This window comes from Hyaena hyaena, unplaced genomic scaffold, assembly GCF_003009895.1.
Source record: "Hyaena hyaena isolate Hyena2069 unplaced genomic scaffold, ASM300989v1 scaffold_1548, whole genome shotgun sequence".
NCBI lineage: Eukaryota > Metazoa > Chordata > Mammalia > Carnivora > Hyaenidae > Hyaena > Hyaena hyaena.
In genome coordinates this window covers 49,837-77,075 of record NW_024082185.1, presented here as the reverse complement: position 1 = coordinate 77,075, position 27,239 = coordinate 49,837, and the positions used below count along the sequence as shown (strand labels likewise).

The window sequence follows — 27,239 nt, the reverse complement described above, 5'->3', positions numbered from 1 at the left end:
ATGATGGGCCTCCCAACAAGTTGCAGAAACATTGCTCTAGAGAGTGCTGACCATGGCCTCTACCGCTATCTACAAGAATTGAAAGTTCCTGAAAAATAGGGATATGAAAGAACTCGCAAAGATAGCAAGAGGATCCATATTGAAATGACTTTCTGGGAATACTTTAAAGAAACAAAATGACAAATTTAGGATGTGGGACATTCTACAGGACAGCTGACCCGGTTCCTTCAACAGGTCAGTGGTGTAAAGGGAAATAAAGGAGAAGGTAGTGAAGATCACTTTAGGTTCAAAGAGAAGAGGCCCAATAACCACGTGTAACATATGGAGCTATTGCCTAGTTTGAACAGTTGTAAAAAGTAAATTTTCAAACAGTTGGGAAGCTTCTAATGTGAGCTGGCTATTGGATAATATCAAGGAACTATCAATAATCTTGATAGGTGTGATGATGGCATGACCACATGAGAAAATATCTATATTTTTAAGAGATGCATATGTAAGCACTTAGGGGCAAAATGACAGCTATAGGATTGGCTGGAGTTTGAGTCTGAGTCACTTTTTTTTTTGTAACTTTCTTGAGTTTGACTTGCCTTCTTTATTTCCTTGAGGTTGAATTTATTCTTTACTTTTACAAGTTTTAATTACCTTCTCTATTTTTCTGGCTGTGGGGCTCTAGGGCTTATGGAAAGTTCTGTGTACCTTGGAACTGCAGTCTTTTGATAGAGCCAAAAGAAAAAGTGAAAAAAAGATGAACTGTTTTCAAAGACATGTATACATTCTTCCTAAAGGCTTACAAGTTAAGGAGGGAAATTCTCACCATCATTTTAGAGAATTGCAAACATTCACACCCTTGTAATGCAAGTTAAGGTGGGTTTTAATTGTTAGGCAGCCTTCTGCCCTGGATATTTTACCTACAGGAGCCAGATGGCCCCAAAGAGGTGAGGGTGGCCTTCTCAAAAGCACTCCAACATTCCCACTCACAACGGTTTTTGTATGTGATCTGCATTTGCCTCTTTTCTCCATGTTCCATTTGGAGAAATAATGTAAATTTAGACTTTAAATCTCATATACAAGTGTCAAGGCAATTATCCTTTTTGTTAACAAATGCTTAGTTTGGATTGATTAGATAAAACCCTAATGTATACTTAAGAGAAGTGAGATGTGATTGGAGTATAGTCTGTGAAACTGAAAGTCTATCATTTTAGGAAAAATGAAAGCCCATAATTTTATACGTGTGTGTGTGTATATATGTATTTATAATATACATATACATTCAGTTTTTAGCAGATAGCAGTGAGAATGTTAAGTGGAATACTGAAAACAGTAAATGAACACAAGATAACAGAGTATCTAGTACTTGAATACCCTTTTCCTGAAAAGAACAAAAACAATGTATATCTTCTTGAAGATGATTTAAAGTTATCATTTCAAATGAATTCTGCATTATTCATAGGCCCCTGAAAATCATCTCTCTGTTTTTCTGTGTTGGATCTAAGATCTAATAAATGTTTTCCTAGAGGTATAGTCATTCATATACTATCATTCACATATTTTATTTTGATCTCTTGGGAGAGTCCTAATTATTCAGCTTTTTGTTTTTCTCTTCCTGAGTTCTACATTAGGAAGAGTTATTTTGGCTCCATAGACTTTCCAGGGCATAAAGGATCCTCAAGGACATCTAGTCAACTTCCTGCTGGAGGCAACTTCCTGTTGGAGGTTATCTCTTGATGATAACCAGTAACCATAAAAGGAAGTCAACCTCTTCCTGAACACTTCCTGTGTCAGACAATTCACAGCTCAGCTCTCTTCCCCAGAGCTCTAATTATTCATATTCCGTTATTTATTGACTCCTACTACTAGTATGTATAAAATGCATTGCAATTTTATGTATTTTTATTAGATGACAGCACTCTTCTAATCGCAAAATCCGATGCACATTCTTTAATCTTCATCTCATTGGACTCCTGTAGTGTTTTACACCATTATCCATTCCCTCTCTCTTGAAATTCTCTTCTTCCTTGGTTTCTTTGAGTTTCTCTCCCAGTTTTTCTCCTTTACATGTAACTTTTTCTTCTCAATCTCTATGTGAAAGAGCTCCCTTCTGGGTACCCCATTAAATATTCTTTTCTGTTCCTCCATGTTTGGTTTTTCATCGTGTCTACTTACTCTCCCTGAAATGTTTAATCCACTTCTAAAACTTTGTTACCAACAGCTTCAATAATGTCTCCATCCTTGACTTGCCTTCTAAACTCTAGTCTTTTTTACATAGGTATGCCCTGAAGTTTTCAGTTAGACTCTCACGAGCACCTCAAATTCAACATTTCTAAACTGTAGTGTAGCCATTTCCTTTACCAAAATACTACATTCTTCTTTAAGTCCTTAGAACTATGATCAGTCCAAACAGAAATCTCAGTGTTGTCTTCACTCTCTCCCTTCTCCTTCTCTTAAGTGTATCTCAGGCACTTTTCTCCACTCCTGAAGCCCCTGCCTCAGTTCAGGTTCTCATCACTACTCGGGCTGGTCCTGTCTTGTAACTCATCCCCTTTCCATCTCAGATGCCACCTTCCCCCCTGCCCAGCCCATCTCCACATGGGAGCCACACTGTGGCCTTTCTAAAATGAAATCTGCTCCTGAAATTGAAACTCTCCAATGATTCCACATCTCTTCTAAAATCAAGCCAAAGCTCTCCAACATGGCAGATGAGGAAGCCCTTCAGGAAATGACTCTCATTTCCATGCCCGTCTTCACCTATCTTTAGTACACTCTGTCCTCTGCTCATTCCGAGTTCTTGCCATCCCTCTGAATACACAGGCCTCTACACGTGCACTATTCCTGCTGCCAGAAATGTTTCTTGTATTACGAGAAAGTTCTTCTTTTGTAATGCTAATTCTATCACAGTTTAATTGCCTGTATCTAGCTCCATTACTCACCACTGAGTTCCTGGAGATAAGTATAAAATGTAGTCATTTTTCTCATCTGAATGTCTAGTTCAATATCTAGAACATAGAAAGTTCTGTTTATTGAATTGGACACTTCAGTTACCCTTTTTAAAAAAAAATTATTTCTGAGAGAGAGACAGAGAGAGAGAGAGAGAGACAGCATGAGCAGGGGAGGGTCAGAGAGAGAGAGACAGAATCTGAATCAGGCTCCAGGGTCTAAGCTAGCTGTCAGCACAGAGCCCGACATGGGGCTCGAACCCACGAACCATGAGATCATGACCTGAGCCAAAATCAGCTGCCCAACCGACTGAACCACCCAGTCACCCCATCAGTTACCCTTTTTTGGGCAGGCTGTAATTCTTTAACATTCTCCCTCAAATATTGTATGGAAACATAGTAATGTATCCCGCCTAGTACAGATTTTAATGGTGCTATTCATCCACTTGAAAAGGACATCTCTTTCTACCAATGCAGCCCCAGGTAATAGCCACGATGCTAAAAGAGTCCCTGCTGTATGCCAGATACAGTAGTAAATAATGGAAATAATCTCTGTGCTATCTAACCAATTCTTTGAAGTGGGCACTTTGATCTCCATTTCACAGATTAGGAAGCTGAAGATTAGAGTTCATCACTTGTCCAAACAAAGAGCTGGTGAAGTTGAGATTCAAACCATATCCATGGAACTCCAAAACCAAGACTGTTTGTGCTACTCAGTGCTTCCCTTGAAATTTTTCAGTAATCTAATGAGATATTAAAAACCAAAAGCTTGAAGTCACTTGAAATCCACCATGGCCCCTTTCTCCATTTGATGCTTGTATGATCATTTCCATCTATCTGCCAGAGTCTGCATTTTTGAAATGCAGACTTATTGAAATGCCTGGTGCTAGCTTTGCCTTTTATTATATTATTGTAATCTAATGACACGGTAAGCAAAGGAGATGAATTTCTTTAGATGTTACTCAGTTTTAGAGGATGCAAGCTACTACGTCTTGGTGACCCTTGACTTATTTCCCCAAGTGGTCTCATGTCAATTGCTCAATAATCCTTGCTGGAATCAAAGTGCCTGCTTCATTTCTTAGAATATATCTATGTTTTTTCTTTCTCTTTGAAAACCAGGATAGAACACATCTATCTTTTCTTTAGTGACACTTTTGTATGTCTCCGTGAATTTTTAAATATTGGAACAATGTTTTTCACTGCTACAGGTGTTTTTGTACCCTTTGGTATCATTTGTCTGGTCTAGACACTTGGATTCCCTTTTTATGTTCTCAATTTTATGGTGTTAGAGTACATAGGGTAGAGTGTTCCTAAGATACTCGAGAAGTCAGGCTTTCTTAATATATAGGCAATGAAGTACCATGTGAATGGTTCTACTCTGAAAATACTCATTAGTGCTTTGAAGCTTCTTGAAGAAAGTCACTATATCAAGTATAAGCCACAAAGCCAAAGAAACAGGAAAACCTCAAGTATATTCCCCATGAATGTTCAAAAGGCTATTTTTTCCAAATCTTAATAGTTTTGGAAATGATGACAGTAAAGGTATTCTACCAAATGGAGATCAAATATCTTCCAATCAGATGAAGTGTCGAAAAGGCTTCAAATGTCACAGCCCCGAAGCCACACCGTTATAAAAGAGACGGGGCAAAAATCACAGATATGTCACTTCTAAAATATGGAAACAGAGAGGTGCTTGGGTGGCTCAGTCGGTTAAGCGTCTGACTGTCAATTACAGCTCAGGTCATGATCTCATTGTTTATGAGTGTGAGCCCTGCATCTCCTCGGGCTCTGCACTGACAGCGCAGAGCCTGCTTGGGATTCTCCCTCTCTCTCTCTCTGTCCGTTCCCTCCTCTCCCCCCACCCCCTCTCAAAATAAATACATAAACTTTAAAAAACTTTAAAAATATATCAAAACAGAAACTTACTAATGGAAGCAAATTTAAAAGGTGATTTAAAAGGTCTAAGTCCTAACTTCTACAACATAGAGCAGATATGGAACAAGTAGAAACTACCACAAAATGATTTATGATGTCTCCGTGGAAATGAAAAGTAATAACTTACTGATGTATTAGTCAGGGTCCACTAAGAAGACAAAAACTGCACAGTAATTTGAAGTGGGAAAGTGCAGTTTAAGAATTATTGTGCTTGCCTCAGCAGCACATATACCGAAATCAGGACAGGACAGAGATGATTAGCATGGCCCCGGTGCGAGGATGACACGCAAATTTGTGAGACGTTTCATATTAGAAAAAGAAGAATTATTAACGGGGATTGCCTCATTGGAGAAAAAGGGAACCCTAAAAAATACAGAAATAGCAGATGTAAAAAACAAGCGCCACTCACAGGACTGGGATACAGCGCCCAAGCCAGAGGCCATCCCTCCCAGGGCTGAGATCAGGTGGTAATTGAAGGAAGCACGGGGGTGGGGGTCAGGGCTAGACTAAGCCTCTGAGAGGTACCTTGAAACTCACTCAGGCTACACAGGGGTGCCTCGCTGGCGACACTCCCCTGTGAAATCACCTGAGGGGAGCGTGCCTGAAAAAGCCATTTAGGGCACCTACCAGTCTGCTCTGAAGCCATCTGATGAGTATGTTGGGGTGAAGTTGGCAGGGGGTCTACTGTGGCTGATCACAGCACTGCTCAAAGACCCACACATCCTGCAAGGGATCCGTGAAGTTAGCATACTGGAACCCGGAAGAGCTACCTCTTCCTTCTCAGTGTCCCTCCAGCACCCTCTGCTAATGAAGTCTAAGTTGGGACCAGATGGCAAGGAGAGCTATTTCTAGAGTCCACTTCCATTCTTACAGGGTACAAAAAAGGGTGGATTTGAGCTGAGAAGAAGTTAATGATATCTGGAAAAAAAAATCATCATTGATATAAAAGACATGAATTCCTAGAACCCAATGACAGATAATGATTATATTGTCATCTACTTTCTGACCCACTGTAGTTGCTTTATTTGAACAGATGTATTCACATTAAAAGGAGTAAAGAATTTTGAAGGACAGTACATTTCTTTCCTAGAGATACCAAATGAGTTTTATCAGAAATCCAAGTATAAATTGTATGGATTTGTAAAGACTATTGTAATCTCATGATAAATGTTTGCAGAACTTGAGTTGAATTAAATAGTACTCCGTTTGGAACTACTCTATATTTTGAAGATTTCTGGCTTTCTTTTCCTTTTTCTTTTTCTTTTTCTTTTCTTTCTTCCTTTCTTTTCTTTCTTCCTTTCTTTTCTTTCTTTCTTTCTTTCTTTCTTTCTTTCTTTCTTTCTTTCTTTCTTTCTTTCTTTCTTTCTTTCTTTCTTTCTTTCTTCCTTGTCAAATTCAATAAGCATGTTACAAATTCCAAAGATTAAAGGACTTACCTTGTTGAGCTGGGAATGTTTCTGGGACTCACTTTTGATTTAAAATCCACTAGAATCTGAACTCTATATGGTACTGGTCTTGATTTTAAGATATAAGATAATAGCACTTTCATCTTTCTGAAATACTTGTGAATTCACTGACACTAGAGTATAACGGATGGTTACTGAGAACTATTATAACATTGGTTATTACCTACAACCTATGTTTATGTGGAAAAATGGAAACCACTTCAAATAATGTCACTGCTAAGAATCAAATAAAGACACTGCTGAGAAGGTTGGCGTGACTTAGAATCTTTCCTGAATATCCAGTCTTTCCTGTGTGTCCAATCTTTCCTGTGTAAACCCCCAAGAGAACTTCCCAAATCACCTGGTCACAGAACACAAGTCTTATGATTGTCTATGACATGTCCATGTTTTTGTCCTGTGAGGATGACACGTGTAATGGAGACAATCTTGTCTGTGTGACAGGAGCTAGACTAAAACCCGTTCTGGTAGGTTATCCCATATTTAACCAAAATCGATTACTGGAGATGAGGATTTGGCTCTGGCCACTTTAAATTAGAGTTTCTCAAACACTCACCATGCACAACATAGTTCAGAATCACCTGAGATGCTTTGTAAAATACTAATTCTCCAGCCTTTTCTCTGGTGGACTAAATCAGACTGAGGGGTATTCTGAGCATGGGGACTGAGACTCCTTGTTTTGAAAAAGCCCCCTATCCAACTCACATCCTTAGATTTCTTGGGACTGACACTGATACTTGAGAGCCATGAGTCAAGGTGATGCTCTTTTCCCCAAAGCAGTATAGGCAAGGGTCATGGCAGGGCTGTTTAAGTGAAGTCCAAGTACATTATATGTCATCAACTCATAGGTTGATGGGAATTTTGCATCTGTCAGGTATATCAGGTAATGGAAGTCACTCTTGGCTACCTTAAATAGAGAAGGAATTATTGGAAGGATATCGTGATGTAAGAAATGAATTGAGGATCAGAGTTGAAGACGGAGGGGTCAGGGCACCTCTGGGCATATGAGTATCAGGTGCCAATTGGTGGTCTGAGCTTGGTTGGGGAAGCTTCAAACTTTATTATGTTTATTCCCAAATTTGTGCTCATCCCTTACCTGGAGGAAAGAGCACCTTCATTGGGTGCACCCAACTGAGAAGAAAATCTCCCAATAGGCTGTTATCAGAAGTAAGGTAGAGTGATTTGTTATCAACATAATAACACACATGACAACTTTTAGAGAAAGTAGTGAAGCTTAATTACATTATAAGATTAATCTTAAGTTAATAAAATAACTTTCAAATTTTTTAAACCTTCAGCCTGAATATGCCAATATTTGCTTTTGGTACATTCCACCGAGCCTTCGAGATATGGAAGAAGGACCTGAGTTCTGGGCAAAACTTAATGTGGTAAGTCACAAGTAAAATTGCATTTCTCCTTTTGATGAAATGGTTCAGTGCTCATTGTCTACTGATCCTTTAAATAATTCTGTGTTTGTAAGACCTCTTGAAGATCTGGAGAAGTGGCTCCTAGTATATTACAAGCTAATGACATACCAAGCAGTTATAAACATTGTTTACATTTAACAAATTAACATACTTGACCTACGCATGAATTCAAAATAATTGTGCTGTTTGCAAAGATAGTTCTAGGATTTATTAAAACTTCTGATTCACAGTGTATTTCAGAAAGTATGATCTGGTAACAGGACACAAGGTTAAAACTGTATGATGAACGGCTTCTTTGCTCCAACCGTGCCAAAGCATGTCTGTGTTTGCATCGCCTCCCTTGGAGATGATGTTAAAAGTCTAAATCCGGTAGCCTTTGTGAGTGTGAAACCTTCTGTTCTTTCCACCAACAAAAGCTTCGTAGGCCCAAGGGGCTTATGTGATAAAAAACGAAGAGAATGCCAGCAGTGGGTTTCAACTGATCACAGAACAAAAGTGCTTGAATGTGTCTCCACACACAGCTGGTGAGGGCTGACAATCCTGAGTGAGACAAAGCCCCTGGCTCTAGAGGCTCCAGGTGTCTCACCTGCACGTCTCCTAACATGGTCCCACCGGTTAAACTCCCAAATCAGATTTTGAAGAACAGGGAAGTCATGCGTCAACACTACTTGCTCCCCCTCCCTTGCTGCATGGACATGATGTATATGGAGGTGAACCAGTGAGTTGCCCAGACGCCATGACAGATAGAGTAGGAGTTCACAACGGGTTGGAACCATGGAGGTTGGGTCATGCTCTGCCTCTGGCATCTTCCCCCTCAAGCTCAGCTACCTCCAAGATCTTGGTTCGTAAAAACTCCGACTTGCAAACCTCTCCCTAACCTCAGTGAGAAAATCAGAGTTACTATTCATAGCTTTTATAGGCAATAGCACTTCTTCTTCCCAGCTAGGCGAGCGACAGACCTTTACAAAACGCTCCCTGTGCTGTGCCCTGGAGATACGAGCATCAAAAAGACTTGGGGGGTGCCTGGGTGGCTCAGTTGGTTAAGCGTCCAACTTTGGCTCAGGTCATGATCTCACGGTTTGTGGGTTCAAGCCCCACATTGGGCTCTGTGCTGGCAGCTAGCTCAGAGCCTGGAGCCTGCTTCAGATTCTGTGTCTCCCTCTCTCTCTGACCCTGCCCTGCTCACACTGTCTCTCTCCCTCTCAGAAATAAAACATTAAAAAAAAAATTAAAAAAGACTTGGTTCCTGCCCTTGTGATGTTCCTAAGTGGGGAGACCAATGAGTAAAGAGATGATCACAAGGGAACTAGGAAGGGCCCGGATGGAGAGAAACCCTGTTTGCCCTGAGAGCAGAGAGAGAGGATATCTACCTTACTGGGTGACACTAGAGCTAAGTCTTGAACAATCAGTGGGAGCCAGTTAGGGGATGGTTGTAAAGAAGTAGATTCCAGGAAGAATCACAACATGATGACCCAGAGACTTAAGAAGAGAAGGTGTAATTCAAAGGTGACAGGGGTGCAAAGGGGCAGTCTTGGGGTCCTTGTCTTTCACAACAAGGAGCTTGGAATGTGTGGCTAATTAAGAGGAAGAGGGAAGGCCATAGGGTTAAGCCATAACCACCAATAACCTCACCTGAAGGATCTTCTCTTGGCTTATTAAACCTCCTACACTGTAGCATGATGTATACCAAATACATGCATATTCTACCCCTTGTCCAAACCTGATATCGGGCAGTAGGGATGGGGAGAGAGGGGCGGTGTTGTCTGTGCATTTGCCTAGAAAATTTCATTACCCATTTTGGGCAGTTAACATAGTTGGTGGGCTGTGTCTTGCATTTTTGTCGCACAAGGCGAATAGAAGAGTGCTAAAGACTGCATTTCAGATGCTATGTAACCCATAAAAGGAAAAAAAAAAGAACTGGACAGTGTGAGAATTTAATAGTGAGGTTTCTAGGGATGCTTTCCACTTTGATGGAATACAACTGACACTTTTTGGTGGCGTGGCGGAATAATTGCCCTGGGTTGAGAAAGGTGTGGTTACTATTTTCCTCACTTTTCCATTGTGAAGAAAAGCAACCAAGAACGTGATATTTCTTTACTGACTCACTACTGTTGCAGACGTGGGTCAGGAAAAACTAAACAGCCCCATTATACTTGGGGCTATTTTTGACTCATGCTTCCTGTATTTAAAGAAACAGTGATATTATCTATTTTCAAAAGAAATTGAAATTGAGGATGGATATACCTGCTAAAGTCAGAGAATCAGCATATAATACACTTTTAATCTTAACTGGAAATTGACTATTAATCGGGACATTCTCTTCTAGCTCCAGTATTTTGTAGCATTGATTCTCTTCTGGTTAATATCTGTGATGCTCTAGTCTTTCATTTTGGAATGTTGTTTTGTTTTGTTTTTTTCTGCTCTTTAGTACCATGGTTTTCTTGCCCAGTCTAATATTATGCTATTTTAATTGGTAGGGTTGCTTCTGATTAGTAAACGTGTATGCTACTGACACCTAATCATTGGTTCACAGATTCTTAGTTTCCTTTTATTGTCTCTTTGTGTGGGTGTGTGCATACGGATTTGGCAAGGCAGGGATATATATATATATACATGTGCACTTGATCTTTGTGGTTTTCTGCTTACTGTAGTATGGGAATGCAAGTATATGATTTATAACCTCGAGTGTTCTTGAAGCACACTGAAAATTTATTTCGGGGATTATCTTGGATGGAGAATCACAAACAAATAAATAAGCCGAATAAGGCTTTGCCCCTCCAGTTCAGGCTAGTGTCAGTTTGAGCTGTCAGATCACAGAATCTGTGGTGTGATAAGTCTTCCCTTTGGCAGCAGGAGGGGGAGAGGTATTACTTGGTAACGAATCTGGAATTTCCGAGCATGTAAGTGTGTGTCTGTGTATGTGTGCTTACGAATGCGTGTGCACGTGTGTGAGGCTACTTCTGAGAACACAGTCACGCTGTAGGCACTCTGACACCATATTCAGTCACTAAGCTCCAGTCACTTCTCTTTCAAGGTGTCTTCTGTGAAATTCTCTCTTCCTTCTTATGCTCGCAGACATTGTGATATTCTGGGTTTGCGTTGTTTCCCTGCCCAGATTCTGTTTGCCTGCTCTCCGGTCTCTTTGTCTCTTGCCATCTCTTTTTCCCATTTGTTTTCTGTGCTCTCGGCGTATCCATATCTCATCTATGCTGCTCTCCTGCCGGAAACCTCTAATGGCTTCCTGTGCTTTATGGTAGCAATTTTCAACCCTATAGACCCAATGGCCACAGCTTATAATAAATATTGTTAATGGCCCCTTTACTCTCCTAAAACGAGACCGATACCCACACCTGACTTGGTATAAGGTAATACAAGACCTTGCACATAACATAAAGGTGAGTGAATCTTCATAATACAGATACGTATTTCACTACGACATGCGTGGGCGCGACGGTCCTGGAAGACACGAGAACGTGAGTGGTAAATTCCTCACATGTACTCTTGGAATCACACTGAACGTAAGCCATATAGAAATGCAGACTTCTGTTAAGTAGGTGCTGTTGTTGCTGATGCAAATAGTGGGCGTGGCGGGGCATTAGTGATGCAGTTTTCAAAAACGGTGCACCCCTCTTGGTAAAGCTTTGAAGAACACCTGTTTCCCTCCATTTACACGGGTAGTGAAAGACTGAGTGTTTATGAAAAATGGGCACAGAATGTTTTGCATTTGTATGTCACACAGAGTTAGGATATGGGCTTGGAGCATTGTACTCAGGCTCCTCACCTCACACATTTCCAGGAGGACACTTGGAAGTTGGGCAGGACACAGGACGAGGTTTTATGCTCAGGACTGCTCTGCACACTGCAGAGCCGGTGGTCTCTCTGGTCCTGAACACCAGGAGCCGTCTCCACACATCTTGCAAACCAAAACATCTGCCCAGATTTCCAGAACATTCCCTAGAGGTAGTTAATGCCATTCCCTTGAGAGCGACTGCTCCGTAGGGTAAAATCTAGTCCATTCTGCTTGGCACCCACAGGCCTTCATGTCCAAACTTTAAGTATTAAAAGAGCAAGAAATGTAAAAGAATTTAAGTATTCAACTATAGGGAATTGGTTAAATTTTAGTACCTCATTTATATGCAAATTTCTAGTATATAGTCACTTAAAATTCTGTTCCAAAATAACGTATTTCATAATTTATTATTAACTGAAAAAATGAGTTATACCAACAGCCACTATAGTATAATACCAATTTTGAAAAACCATGTGTTTATATATACATAGATACTCATAAATATGTAAAATGCTATATATATGGTTAGATAAGGGGAAGACGACAGGTACCAAAATATTTTAGAGATATTTACAGGAAATTTTCTCTCCTTAGTATTCCTCTCCAATGTAGGAAATTGTTAATTTTCTACAGTTAACATATACTGCTTCTGTGAAAATCATAATAAGAGCGGGGCACCTGGGTGGCTCAGTCGGTTAAGCATCTGACTCTTGATTTTGGCTTAGGTCATTATCTCACCCTTAGGTTAGTGAGATCGAGCCCCATGTCAGGCTCTGCACTGACATGCAGAGCCTGCTCAGGATTATCTCTCTCCTTCTCTCTCTCTCTCTCTGCTCCTCCCTTGCTCTCTCTCTCTCTCAAAAATAAATAAACATGAAAAAATTAAAATAAATCATAATAAGAGCAATGACAATAATAATAATAAACCTACGTATAGAGTAACTGACCTAAAGAAGCCATCGGGTTCCTTGATTGCTTACCTGCACAAAGGCTTTTCAGGTTTTGACCACAATCTGCTGACAGTTAAAAAGAAATTGAAAATCGGGGCACTTGGGTGGCTCAGTCGGTTAAGCGTCCGACTACAGCTCAGGTCATGATCTCACGGTTCTTGGGTTTGAGCCCCGCATTGAGCTCTGTGCTGACAGCCAGCTCAGAGCCTGGAGCCTGTCTTCAGATTCTGTGTCTCCCTCTCTCTCTGACCCTCCTCTGCTCATGCTGTCTCTCTCTGTTCCTCAAAAATAAATTAAGAAAAAACATGAAAAAAATAGAAAATAAACTGAGTATTCATTCACCCCCTATGTTTTTATTCTTTTAAAATCATCTACATGTATTACTTTAAAAATACACATAATCATTTTTAAGGATGAATTTAAAATTTAAAATTATGTAGAGATGTTCTAATCTTTTCTTTCTTACACCGCAGGGGATTGTCCTGTGTGGAGATCATGATTATACAATATTCAATCAATTAGTTTGCAAACTATTTTCCCTCGTGACTTGTTCCCAGATGTAGTATGTCATTTGCCTTCGCTTCCCATCTCTCTCTCTGTGTCCTTACTAAAACACCCACACCATCTGCACTGATTTTAAGTTCAGAGGCATCACCATTGGTCTCTGTTGTGATCTTCGATAGGCTTTCCAGAACTCCCCAGGAGCTTCTAACATCATAGCAGAGTTACACTTTGCTCTCTAAAGCAGCTGCCTACAATAAGTTTATGTCTGCTTGTTTCTTCAGAAGCCTCACCCCAGTGACCAGATATGGAGGGCATGGGAATTAGGGAGAGTCTGCAGAAGCCTAAGGTCCAGAGAATGAAATTGAAAATTCCATTAGTTTGCTTTGCCCCATCATTACTCAACGTTCTCATGCAGATTTCCTCTTTGGTCAACATTTCATAAATAATTTCGCATTGCGCCAACCAAATTTACATTCTTAAAAGTAATTAACGAGTTGCCTTTCTGTACTCACACGTGGTCATTTCCACCTTTTTTCTTTGTTTGCTTGTTTGCTGACCTGCAGATTTGTGACTAATGTTAGTCATTTATTACAGGAGCCTTTCTCCTCAACAGTAGAAGAGACATAAATCTTTTAGAACCTACTTGAGGGGTGTGTTGTTTTATTGCTTATTTGGTGATATAGCTTGGTATGATATTCCAGATATCGTTAGAGGAAATTGAGTATTCTCCCTGGCAGGTTTCTGATTAATAACACTTGAAGAAACTGCCTAATATGGGTGGGGTGATGTGTTTCTGTGGAAGCCTCCCAGCAAAGACACCCCAAAGGAAGTGTCCTGGGTGTGCAGGCAGAGCTTTGGGGCCCCCTGGGTATGTTTCCATTTATTTCTTGTGTGTGTGTGTGTGTGTGTGCGCGCTCGCGCATGTGTCGTGTATGTGTGTAAGAGTTCATACACATTTTGAGAGCTCCTGTATATTTTTGAGGACACTGATCCTAATTTGCTTCCCATCACTATCTGTGACATTGGTATCTCTACTCACTTGTTTTTATATCATGAACTAAAAACACCCATTTCTGTAAAGATGCAGTAATATATATTTTTTAATGTTCAAGGATGCATTTGTTTCTTAACAATGGGATACAGAATTTACAATATAGTCTTCAAACCCGTTTCCTAGTGGATAGAACTCATTTTACAGCTGCACTTTCTTTACAATTTATATTTAAGGAGACTCTAATATAGACATGCCTTTTAAATGAAGTATTTCTGAATGTCACTTGAGAGACTGACTTTCTGATAGCGGTGGGATGTAGATTTTGGCAATACTTAACTCATGAATATCCTATGTCTTGTAAATACTGTATTCTCTTTGCCTAAACTATTAAGACTCAAGATACAATGCTGTACTGTGTAGCCTTGCAAGGTAGAGCTGTTTTATCTACAGTTTGGCAGATACCATACTAGCTGAAGTCAAGTTATTCTTTGTCATTCTGCAGTTAAGGGTCAGGGCACCATAAGGAGCCACTTAGGTATGTCCCGTGTAAGCACAGCCATCTTCAGAAATCAGCTGGCGAAGGTGGGGCATCCTTTCTGCTAAAGGATGTGGGATACTCTGAATGTTTTATGGGTTTATGCTCATTTCTTTTCCCTAGTTTAAATCACAGTCTTTCTAGATAGCTATACTCCATTGTATTTATAAAACTGCAACCAGCAAAAGATTGTGTTTAAAATTTTTTTAAGTTTATTTATTTTGAGAGAGAGCACGAGCAGGGGAGAGGCAGAGAGAGATAGAGAGGATCTGAAGCAGGCTCCACACTATTAGTGTGGAACCCGATGCAGGGCTTGACCTCACAAACCATGAGATCATGACCTGAGCTGAAACCAAGAGGTGGATGCTTAACTGACTGAACCACTCAGGTGCTCCCCCACCCCCCAGCAGAAGTTTCTAACAGCATTCCTGTTGGATATCTGTGCATGATGGGGGCTCACAGCAAGCTCCTTCGTATTCTGCAACACTTTCCAACATATAGGACACATTTTTAAAATTGTAGTGTTATTAATTTATACTTACTTATATTGCATTTAGATCTTTTGTGCTTAAAACTTTATTTTCAGACACCTCCAGAGGAATTTTCCTGGATAGGAAACTGAGCTCCCCAGGAAAGCCAGACAAGTGCAGAAGTCCTCATTAGAAAATTATTTTCCCTTTTATTTTTCTCTCCGGAGTTCAGCCGGCTCCCCACTTGTTTCTGTTGGACTCTTCTCCTTTACCATGGAAAAAGCTCTGAGCATGGACTGTCTGTTGAAAAGTAAAAGTGAGGAGGATGAAGTTGGGTGACTCTGCAGGTTGGGGTTGAGTTCATAGGCCTGAAGTCAGGATGAAAATCGGTTCTGAAAGGGGAACATGCGTGTGTGTGTTTGTGTGTGTGTGTGTGTGTGTGTGTGTGTGGCCTCCTGCAGCCTGCCCACAGCAGTGTATGCTTGCTCACTGGGACTGGCTGATCCACTGGGCGCTCTTGATTTTCTTAATATTTGTTTTTGAGAGGGTAGGGGGAGGGACAGAGAGAGAGACACAGCATCTGAAGCAGGCTCCAGACTCCAAGCTGTCAGCCCAGAGCCCAACGTGGGTCTCAAACTTCCTAACTGCGAAGTCATGACCTGAGCCCAAGTGGGACGCTTAGCCGACTGAGCCACCCAGGCGCCCCCCGCCACTGGGCACTCTTGATAGCAGTGATGGAAACTGAGGCCCAACATTGGAATTAAAACTACACTTTCACAAACATCTTTTTGTACCTTGGGTTTGCTGTCCCACACACAAGCCCGGGTACACTCTGCTATGTACCAGAACTATCACTGGCCTTGTCTATGATGATTGCACAGGAACCAAGTCGGTACCTGAAATAAGCCATTGTCTTTAGTATCTGCTCAAATCTTAAGGCCGTCAGAAAGAGTTCTGAATTCCCAGATCTCTCAGGGTGAACACTGAGGAAAGGCAGACGCTTAGTCTTAATCAGGCTGGAACACAATACTGTGTCGTGAGTATAATTGTATTCAGTTTACTCAGTCGGAGGTTCAAGCTCAAATTCTTATAGAAGCTAGCCAAGTAGCATAAATAAGGGACATAGACTGGGCATAATACTATAGGCTGTGGTGGAGACTGTGATAAAGCAGAGAACCATGGCCTCCACTAAAGGGAGCAGCCTCTACTCTGCGAATAATGGCGGCAGCCATGCAGGAATTCAACGCTGGGCCTCAGGTCTCAGTTTTCAAGAAATGCGACATATACCAGTACTTACTTACATGAACTATCCCTGCTTTCGATATTTTCAACGTTGGCCAATGATTTAAAAATTCGCAATGTGCCTTTGTCAGCGGGATCTGGCCTTCTGGCTTTTAGTTTGCAACTCTTACCTAAATTCACCGGGTCTTAATCACCTGTGTCTGTGCATGAGACACTGGAACTCCTTGGATGAGGACATGTCCCTTCTTTCTCTTTGTTCCTCCATGGGACTTAGCATGATGGGAAACCCTTGGCCCACTGACGGCTATGAGGGATGCCCCAGTGCTGTGTCACCTACCAGAACAAGACATCTCACTGTCACACGCTGTCAGACTTGTAAACAAGGGGGTTTTAGAAATGGTAATCTTGAGGTAAGTGTGGCAGCACACTTAGGGTGTATGGGTGGATTCTGTCCCTGTGTCTTCTCCTTTCCCCAGTCTGCGAAAGAGACTGGGTCACTGGGCCCCAGGCCTCTCTTGAGGCTGGCGTAGGCCCGGCGGTATCTGTCTTTCTGAATGCCTCAGCTGGCCAGTGAAGAGACCCTGTAGAGGAAGGCAAGGAGTTTGGAGTCAGAGATGTAGGCATTGGAGAGAGAGGGGCAAACGGAGGGCTGGTGGGGTATCCTCAGATAGGATGACTCCCGTCTCCCCTCTGTAAGCACCCTAAGGTGGTGTGTGTATGTGTGTGTGTGTGTGTGTGTGTGTGTGTGTTCCAGATGTTGGAATGTCTGCTCATTCCTATCAGGTAAGGACGTGGTCCAGCCACAGCATATCAAGGGATCACATTGGTTCAGATCGTTAGCATCTCATGTATTGGACCAGACACCTAAATGCTAGCATTGAACCTCTGAGGGACCCTCCGGGGGCCGTGGGAGCCGTAATAATTACTGAGACTGACTTTTAATCTGGCCTCCTATGATCTCAACTTGAGGTCGGATTTAATTTTATTCAAAGGGTGTAAAGTACTGTGACATTTGATGCACACCCGAGTTTTTGGAACAAAATTCATATGCACAACGCAACCATTAAAGAAATTGCTCTGGACCCCTATGCAGTATTTATTGTTGCAAAACAAAGAATAGGCTGAGAGCTGAGAGTAAAAAATATATAGATATTTTTTCAAAATATCTTTGAAGTCCCTTTGCCAGAACCAAACCTGCCCCCTGGTGGCATAATTGCTCATTTTTTTTCCTTTCCTCGCTGGGAAGTGCCACAGTGACCCCTGACTGAAGCATCGCTTCTACTGACATGTCAGCCTCCGAGGTTCCAGGGCTGCGGGATTCTGCCAAACCCAGAGAGGCTCACCCGAGTAAGAAGTTCTCGAAGGATCTCACCGATCCTGGTCTTCACTTCAGACACGTTTCTGTTTGCCTCTCTTCATCTCTGCTCCGGAGGAAGGACTTCCTCATTTCCACGGCAAACTCCTCCGTGGTGACCTTTGGGTCTCGTTTCTGGGGCTTCGTCCCAGGCCCCAGGTGCAGTCTCTCTTCCCTGTTGCTTTACTTCTCTTCCACCTCCTTCCCTTCCTTCTCATTCTCTCGCCTTCTTACAGTTGCATCCTTTCTTTTCCTCTGCTGTATTGCTGCCCTCAATCCATAAGCACGTCCAGGCTCTGACAGCCTCGAAGGAAATCTTTCTATGATTTTCTTTTAGCAATTGCTTCCCCTCCAACTTCTTGTCTCTTTGTCCATCCTTTTGGACTGAACTTCTGAGAAGAAAAACTTAAAGTGTCTCAGCCCCTGTAGCACCCTGTGTCAGAGTTTATGAATGCATCCCCATGATTTGGGGCATTCCGTCGGCCCCCAGCATGTTGCCCTCATAAATGATAATGGATGCACACGTCTGTGCCCATACTCACTTTTGCTTTTATCATGTCCAGAAGATAAAGTGCTCCGTATGTAATTGCTTATTATGAAAATCAATGTGGTTTTGAGCCAGAGTCTGGCTGTGTGTTCTGATACCGATTTTTCAGAAGGTTGTAACCACTTACAATGCCACCAGCAAAGAATGAGTTCCCAGGCACGATAGAACTGTGGCAGCAGCGGATGCTGCCAGTGTGGGGGAAATGCTACCCGGAGAAAGTGAAAAATCGTATCTTACACTTGCTTTACCTTTTATTGTAGTAATTGTTGGTGGCCTGAGCCATTTTCTGTTTTTTCCTTTACCAATTATGCTCCTCTGTGAATGTTTTCATTGTGTTCCCCCCTACCCTGCCCCGTATTTTCCATATTTATATTTTGAGGTCTGATGTTTTCCTTATGAATTTGAATAAGAATATCTATAATGTGAGTTTTAAGGCCCTCTTTGACAGATAGAATGCAAATATTGTCCTCAGTATAATGTCCTTTTTATTTTAGTCTTGCTGTTGTTTCATTGTACAGAAGTTTTAAATGTTTTATGTATTCAAATCTGTCAGTCTCTTCCTTCATGATTTATTCCGCTGCTTCAAAGCTGCAGTTACTGTCTTTCACAAATCCAATAAGCATTCTAGCCTGTCTCCTGCTGGATTTTCCGTCGTTCAATTTTTTTTTCATATTTGACTCCTTAGTCCAGGTGGAGGTTATTTTTGCATATTGTGTAAACTTGGAACCTATTTGGAGAACTGGACAGTTCTCCCAAATTATTACCCAGTTATTCCAGTTTTATTTACTAAGTAATTCTTCTTACCATTTTTTTTTTATTATGGAAAGCTTGTGTTATCAAGTGTTATATTTTTAAAAAACACTTTCTTCTATTTCTGGATTTTCCAAACTGTCGTATTGTTCTGTGTCTGTTTTTGAGCCAGGGACAAAGGTTTTGGGTGGCAGTGCTTCCAAATGGGCATCCAAAGCTGCTAAAACTCCTTGTTGAAAACAGCATTCTTTAGGGGCACCTGGGTGGCTCAGTTGATTATGTGTCCAGCTCTTTGTTTAGGCTCAGGTCATGATCTCACCGTTCTTGAGTTTGAGCTCCATGTTGGACTCTGTGCCTGCTTGAGATTCTTTGTCTTCCTCTCTCTCTCTGCCCCTCCCCTACTCACTGTCTCTAAAACATAAACATTTAAAACACAACATTCTTTAATGCTGTGTTTTAAATATTTTCATATGGGTTAAGCATCTGACTCTTGGTTTCGGCTCAGCTCATAATCTCACTGTTGTGGGTTTAAGCCCCATATTGGGCTCTGTGCTCTCAGTACAGAGCCTGTTTGGGAGTCCCCCTCTCTTCCTCTCTTTCTGCCTCTTCACAGCTCTCTCTAAATAAATAAATAAATAAATAAATAAATAAATGAATAAATAAATAAATAAATAAAGATTAAAAATGGGGGGCACCCGTGTGGCTCAGTCTCAGTTGGTTCAATGTTTTCATATGTATTTCAGAGCTCTTTTTTAGTAAAAAAGACAGCTTCTTAGGCTTTTTATTGGAGCTTAAGTCACTAGTTCTGGAGCTAAATAAATAATGCCTTTGCAGCTCATTGGCTGTGTAATCATGGACAAGTTACTTAAAGTCCCTTTACCTCTTATTTTCCATTGATGGCATGGGAATAATAAAAATATCCACCTTAAAGGATTTCGAGGGGGCTTGAATGGCATAATTCAGGTACAGTGTCCGGCAGAGAGTAAGTACTTATTGAACATCACTTTTCATTATTAATCCCATTACCCCAGGTTTGAAGTATGAGCCTCAAATGTCTTCTTCCTGCCTTTCTGGTTGCCCCTTTCCAAATTACCATATATGCTATTATAATAAACTTTCTAACATACGATTCTGACCATCACATCGCTCCTGCATTTTTCTTTGTTCCAGAGAGAAAGAGTCCATACTCATTCAGGGACTGCAGTGGTCTAATCTAGTTCAGCCTTCTTGCACTATCTCCTGCTAATCCTCCTTATGTACCCTGCTCTCCAGACTGGTACATAAGTCTGGAGACTTAACTGGACCACTGGCTCCTGTCTTTGCTTGGAAAGCTAGCCTGTTGCCATCATTAAATATGTGGGCATAGCACTCAAAAGCACAGGTTCAAACCTGGCTTCGTTGCTTCTTTTTTTTTTTCTTTACAAATAGTTTATTGTCAGGTTGGTTTCCATATAACACCCAGTGCTCATCCCCACAAGTGCCCTCCTCCATGCCCATCTCCCCTCCCCCCCCCAAATCCATCAGTCCTCAGTTTGTTCTCAGCATTCAAGAGTCTCTCATGCTTTGTCTCTCTCCCTCTCTCCCACCATTTCCCCCCTTCTTCTCCCCCATGGCCCTCGATTAAGTTCCTCCTAATCCTCCTATACGTGCAAACATATGATATTTGTCCTTCTCTGCCTGACTTATTTCCCTCAGCATAACACCCTCAAGGTCCATCCATGTTGCTACACATGGCCAGATTTCATTCTTTCTCATTGCCATGTAGTATTCCATGGTATAGATAAACCACATCTTCTTGATCCATTTGTCCATTGATGGACACTTAAGCTCTTTCCATGTTTTGGCTATTGTTGAGAGTGCTGCTATGAACATTGGGGTACATGTGCCCCTATGAATCAGCACTCCTGTATCCCTTGGGTAAATTCCTAGCAGTGCTATTGCTTTGTCGTTTCTTTGCATACCTCCTGGCAGAGGACGTTGCCACCCCATCACCCCAGTGTGAATGAAAATCACACTGATGATGATAGATTATGGCTCTGCATGGATTAAATGAGACTGTGCATGCAAGCTGTTTCCACTGTGCTGCGTAGGACCAGCTACCTCATTTGCAGAGCCTAGTGCAAAATGGAAATAGGAGGACCCCCCTTTTTTTCAGAAATTGTCAAGAATTTCAAGACAGTGACAGTAGGATATTAAACTAAGTATGATGCCCTTCTCCAGGGCAGGGTCCTATGTGACTACACAGACCACAGAGACCTGAAGCCAGCCCCAGTCCGCAGTGTTTGATAATGGTCATGAACGTTAGCATTCTGACTTGTACTTTCTCAGGCTCTCCCTCTGTCCCTGGTGTCCTGCTCCCAAGTCCTCCCCCCACACTCCCATGGCTTACCTCATGTGCAGTCTTCTCCCCGAAGCCCCAGAGATATGCATTTGTTTCCTCCTTTGAAGGACTATGGCTACCATCTAGTCTCTAGGCCACATATACCCTTCAGCCTGGCACATAGGGAGTTTTTGTGTGTGACTCCATCTTAGAATTAGGCTGTCAGCCCCGCGACTTGCCCAGAAAGCACTTCCTGACACTTGGGTATAAGTACCCTTCCCCAAAACTCAGATGTCACCTTTGGTATGCTCTCTTGGCATTTACTCTAAGAGAGCAACATTTTGGGGGTTTGGAAGAGGTGGTGGCAAGCTTGGGAAGAGAGGAGTAAACAATGAGAAGTTACCCCGAGAAGGAAATGGTTGATGAATCTTCATGCAGGGATGATGCATTGAAACCTTCCATTAGGGGTGCTTGGGTGACTCAGCCAGTTAAATGTCTGACTTCGGCTCAGGTCATGATCTCACAGTTTGTGGGTTCAAACCCTGCATTGGGCTCTGTGCTGACAGCTCGGAGTCTGGAGCCTGCTTCAGATTCTATGTCTGCCTCCCTCCCTGCCCCTCCCCCGCTTGCTGTCTGTCTCTCTCAAAAATAAAAATAAAACATAAAAAAAGAAACCCTCTGTTATCAACTAAGATTCCCTCATTTGTTTTTTATTTAAAAATATTTTAATGTTTATTTTTAAGAGAGAGACAGAGACAGCATGAGTGGAGGAGAGGCAGAGAGAGAGAGACAGAATCTGAAGCAGGCTTCAGTCTCTGAGCTGTCAGCACATAGCCCGACGCAGGGCTTGAACCTACAAAGTGTGAGATCATGACCTGAGCCAAAGTCAGATGCTTAATTGACTGAGCCACCCAGGTGCCCCTAGATTCCCTCATTCGTATTAATGATACTGTCAGTGGAAGGGGAGGTGGAGAAAGTGGGGCAGTGTGTCCCACTGGGGTTAGCTGTATTTGAACTTCAATATCCCATGCCTGGTGAGTAGAGAGCCCAGTGCAAAAAATGATAAACCCCTGTTCCAAAATCATCAAGGATTTTAATGTGGTGATGGCAGAATATAAAACCATGCTTGGGGCTCTTCTAAGCCCAGGGCCCACACAGCTGTATAGGTTGCACACCCATCAAGCCAGCTCTGGTACTCCACGAGTGTTTAATAGTGGGGGTGATGGTTTATATTCTTACTTCCTTGCATTTTCTCACATGGCTCCGATCACATGATAGATGCACAATAAATGTTTGCCGAGTGAACAGATCAGTGAATAAAGGCGTGGACTAATGTGTCACTCTTTGGGGTGACTTCTATCTATGCTTACACTGGTTTGCTAGAGACATTGTTGTTCTCACCTTCTTCGCCCGTTGGTGAGCCCATAGACGTGTTTAAAAATCAACTGCTTTTCCAGAGAGTGTGATTGGGCTTTGTCTAGAGGATATCCAGGGATCACCTTCCTGATCTGTCTTTTGATGTGCAGGAGGGACTGAGAGTCATCAAATCTATGAAGTGTGATCTACGTGGGGCTTTCTTGGGACAGGGGCATCTTGATGAGGAAGACATTTCAGGGAGCGAGGAACATTTTAGGGAAGGTGAACATTTTAATTGGTCTTCTAATTTTGTCATGGGAGTCAGCTCCACTGGCTCTGGGGACAGAGCTGGTGCTGTAAGTTGCTGTCTGGTTGTGACCTGTTGGCCAGATCGTCATCAGTTCAGGATGCAGAAGATGAGTTTTGAGGTCAGCATTGACCGGTGTGACCTCAGATGGCTAAACCTCTCTTGACGTTAGTTCCGACCTTTCCTACTAACTATCTTGGAATCTTGCTCTGCTTCTTATGAGAGCGTCCCCCTACCTAGAATGTCACAATAGCACCCCATTGTTTTGGGGGCAGGGATGATTCAAATGCCAGAAGTACAGTAGCAGAACTTGCTTTAGTCAATCATAATATCACCTGCCTAAGTCAGAATGGAAATGGTCTTTCTGTCTGCATCCTGGGGGAGCTGATTGCCAGGTGGTACTAAGGTGGACCAGGATACTGTAGCTCGAGAATTGGGTCCTAACCATGTCTTCCATGAAAGTTAGCAATGCTGGAGTGTAAAGCGGCCATCAGGGAGTCAGAATTCTCATCTGAATCTGCTCATTCATTCAAAAATGGATATTGACGGCCACTTGGGTGGCTCAGTCGGTTAAGTGTCCGATTTCGGCTCAGGTCATGATCCCACAGTCTGTGGGTTGGAGCCCGCGTCGGGTTCTGTGCTGACAGCTCAGAGCCTGGAGCCTGCTTCTGATTCTGTGTCTCCCCCTCTCTCTCTCTGCCCCTCCCCTGCTTGTGCTCTGTCTCTCAAAAATAAACATTAAAAACAATGGAAGCTTTGCACAGTGGCAGTATCGTAGGCAATGAGGTTTATCTGAGGCACGATTATTGCTAATTGAAAAAACAGTGGATATTGAGCACCTATTCTGTGCCCAACACTCATTTGGGTGCTTAGCATGCTTACTTCCGTTTTGTTCAGTTATTTCTCAAAGTAACATGTTGATCAAAGGGCATAGGAAAATTATAATTAGAGACTGAGGGTTTTATGAGGATAACAGGAGAGATGAAAAAGTGATTAAAATGGAATTGCTCCTCACTTTGTACAAAAGAACACTCCTCTAGGTCTTTAGTTTCTGATGCTGCGGTCTTGCAGTTTTAGTTTTCTTATGCTCATACGCTCTAAGGGTATCTAACAGAGACGTTGCACATGTGAGTTATGATTTCTGTTATGCTCTAAACACCAGAATCTATCAGGCCACGTCTTGGAAACTAGTTTCTATGGTGTATCTTTTTACAGTTTGAACAGAGAAAATGCCTTGGATCTAAAAATCTCATCTATAACTCTATTAAGAGATTTTTCTCTCCCTTTGTATCCTAAGTTACTATTTAAGAGAACTAAATTTTGAAAATTTCTTTAAGCAGTTTATTTTCTGATAAGAAGCTTAACTGTAAAATGGCTTTACTGATTACTTTATTAAAGATAAATATGAACATATTAAATATAAATTTAAATGCACATGTTAAATTGAAATTTATATCTTTGTAAAATACTTCCCATATTAAAATTGTCTATGCTATTATCATAAAAGTAGTATTGAATAAAATATTTTACTGCCTGATATCTTCATTCAGGTGTTTAAAATTAATTTAAAAGGAATACCCTATTAAATTTTGGTTGTTTTTATAACAAAAAAAATCAATGGAAAGGTACTTTCTTTTGTATTATTGAACTTTTTTATGAAATTGTATTTTCCAAATACAGATAGCCACATTCTACATCATTTCAAGAAAGGTAGTGCTGATACCTGCACTTTTCTTCATTTTATAGGTATATTAACTTTGCCACATAATTTAAAAATTCCTGGATAAAGCCAATTAAAGATTGTATATATATATGTGTGTGTGTATCTTATATATTTATTATATATATATATATATATATACATATACACACACATATATGATACATACACAAACAGACATGTGTATAAACAAACACACACACACACATAATCTGTGTGTGCATGTTTTTTAAACATTTTTTAATGTTTATTTATTTTTGAGATAGAGAGACAGAGAGCAAGCAGTTTGGGGCAGAGAGAGAGGGGGACACAGAATGTGAAGCAGGCTCCGGGCTCTGAGCTGTCAGCACAGAGACTGACGTGGGGCTCAAACCCGCAAACTGTGTGATCATGACCTGAGCCGACGTCAGACACTTAACTGACTGAGCCACCCAGGCGCCCTAATGTATATCTGTTTTTTAATGTAAGTCAGAGAGAGGATGGAAAGGAGTCAGGTTTGCTTCCTGTGTTTTTTTATGTAGTGGCAATTCAGAAAAATCACGTGAAAATTTTGAATATAGCTTTCCAGAGGAAACTTGTATTGAAGTACTGGGTAAAGAAAGAGGCTATTTTTTTTTTATCTTAAATATATTTAAATCACAAGAAAGAAAAAAAAAACCACCTGGCACTGGTACATTGTAATTTTCTCCTTATTTAAACAATCAAGCAGTCAGCTTTTTTTTTTTTTATTGGACTGTAGTTGGCACACAACGTTATGTTAGTTTCAGGTGTACAACATAGTGATGCCACCACTCTGTCATGCTGTACTTGCTACAGGTACAGCTACCGTCTGTCACCACACAACACTATTATGATACTATTGACTATGTTCCCTGTGCAGTAACTTTCATTCCTGTACCTCCGATCCCCTTCATCCAGTTTGTTTTTAAAATTTTTTTAAATGTCTTATTTATTTCTGAGAAAGAGAGAGAAAGACAAGCATGAGCAGGGGAGGGTCAGAGAGAGAGCGAGACACAGAATCTGAAACAGGCTCCAGGCTCTGAGCTGGCTGTCAGCACAGAGCCCAATGCAGGGCTTGAACCCACAAACCGTGAGATCATGACCTGAGCCGAAGTGGGACGCTTCACCGACTGAGCCACCCAGGCGCCCCAGCCCCCCTCACCCACTTTGACCAGCCTCCACCCCCTCCTCTCTGGCAACCACTAGTTTGTTCCCTGTGTTTATTGGTCCCTTTCTGCTTTTTGTGTTTCTGTTGGATTTGTTTCTTAGATTCCACATATAAATCAAATCATATGATACTTGTCTTTTCTCTCTCTATCTGACTTATTTCCCTTACCATAATGCCCCCTAAATCCATCTGTGTTGTCACAAATGGCAAGATCTCATTCTTTTCACGGCTGAGTAATATTCCACCACACGCATAGACCACTGCTTCTTTATACATGCATCTGTTGATGGGCGCTTAGGTTGCTTCCATAACTTGGCAATTGTAAATAGTGCAATAAACAGAGGGATGCATTTATCTTTTCCAAGTAGTGCTTTTGTATTCTTGGGTAAATACCCATAGTGGAATTCCTGGGTGGTACATAGTTCTATTTTTACTTAATGTTTGGAGACGCCTCCATACTGTCTTCCACAGTGGCTGCACCACTTTGCATTCCCACCAGCACCGTGTGAGGCTTTCTTCTTGACTCCATCCTCACCACCACTTATTATTTCTTATAAAAGGAAGCTGTTCTCAGTGTATGTCCCCACTTCTCTGTTCTTACCTAGATGAGTGCTCCAAGCGTCTCAGACCAACCCGCTTGCTTCTAGCATTGTCTGTACCTCTAGCCCTGCTCACTACCATTCGAGGGCCACATAAACGGCCCTTGGATCCTCTTCTTACACTGTGGAAAGAGCTTCCCATTACCTTCTCTATAAAATGCAGGTTCCTAAGCAGGACTGTCAAGGTACTTGGTGACACGACTGTGCCTCCGTCCACACCCACACGTCTCAAGGGCCCAGGGTGCAGGAGCCTCTTTCAGATCCCAAGACTGCTGTGCTTAGCCTCATCTGTCTCTTTTGTACCTTAGTTCCAGATGCTCTCTTTTTGTAGAATCTCTCTTTTCATGACCCCATCTCCCCCAGCATTACATATGCATACATATGTATGTGTACGTATGTCCTTATATATACATTTCATGTTAGATATAATATAAATACAACTATTGGTGTGCTATCCAGTTTCCATACTGCCTTAAAAATGTTAACCTTAGTTTTGATCCCAATCAGTTGGTGGGTGAGGGAGGGTGCTCTATTATGGGTATAGTACAGAGTAACAGTCCTGTATGGGTTTTTCAGCCTAATGCTCATGCAGTAAAGTCATTTTGCCTCTGCCCACTCTCCCTCGGCCCATGCATATTTCTGAAAATCCCCTTCCAATCCCCATCATTATGGCCTGCTAAGTATTGATATTTTCGAAGAAATAAAGTTTGGTCCAGACTCAAAGATTTTTTTTGGGTAAAGAACTAGGGGAAACCAGTTAGGAAGAAAGTCTGGAAGAAGGCTTCACCAATTTCCGTTTGCACAAAAGGCTTGAATAGCTTAGGATCTAAAATATACCATGCAGTAAAAACAAACATATAAAACCCCAGACTCTG

The 27,239-nt window shown here is 41.6% G+C and overlaps 1 protein-coding gene, 1 non-coding gene and 1 pseudogene across 2 annotated transcripts in view; all 3 read left to right on the top strand.

Annotated features, from left to right (window-relative positions):
• GADL1 (glutamate decarboxylase like 1) overlaps positions 1-27,239 on the top strand; it is a 139,677-nt gene that overhangs the window by 76,085 nt on the left and 36,353 nt on the right. The window contains exon 13 of the mRNA XM_039224196.1: positions 7,630-7,719. Within this exon, the coding sequence (XP_039080127.1) occupies positions 7,630-7,719 (90 nt within the window). The remainder of the gene's footprint in view (positions 1-7,629; positions 7,720-27,239) is intronic.
• On the top strand, positions 5,076-5,182 carry LOC120226006. The gene has a single exon (XR_005526919.1). It is a non-coding gene; the product is annotated as a U6 spliceosomal RNA (small nuclear RNA).
• On the top strand, positions 23,630-23,797 carry LOC120226005 (annotated as a pseudogene).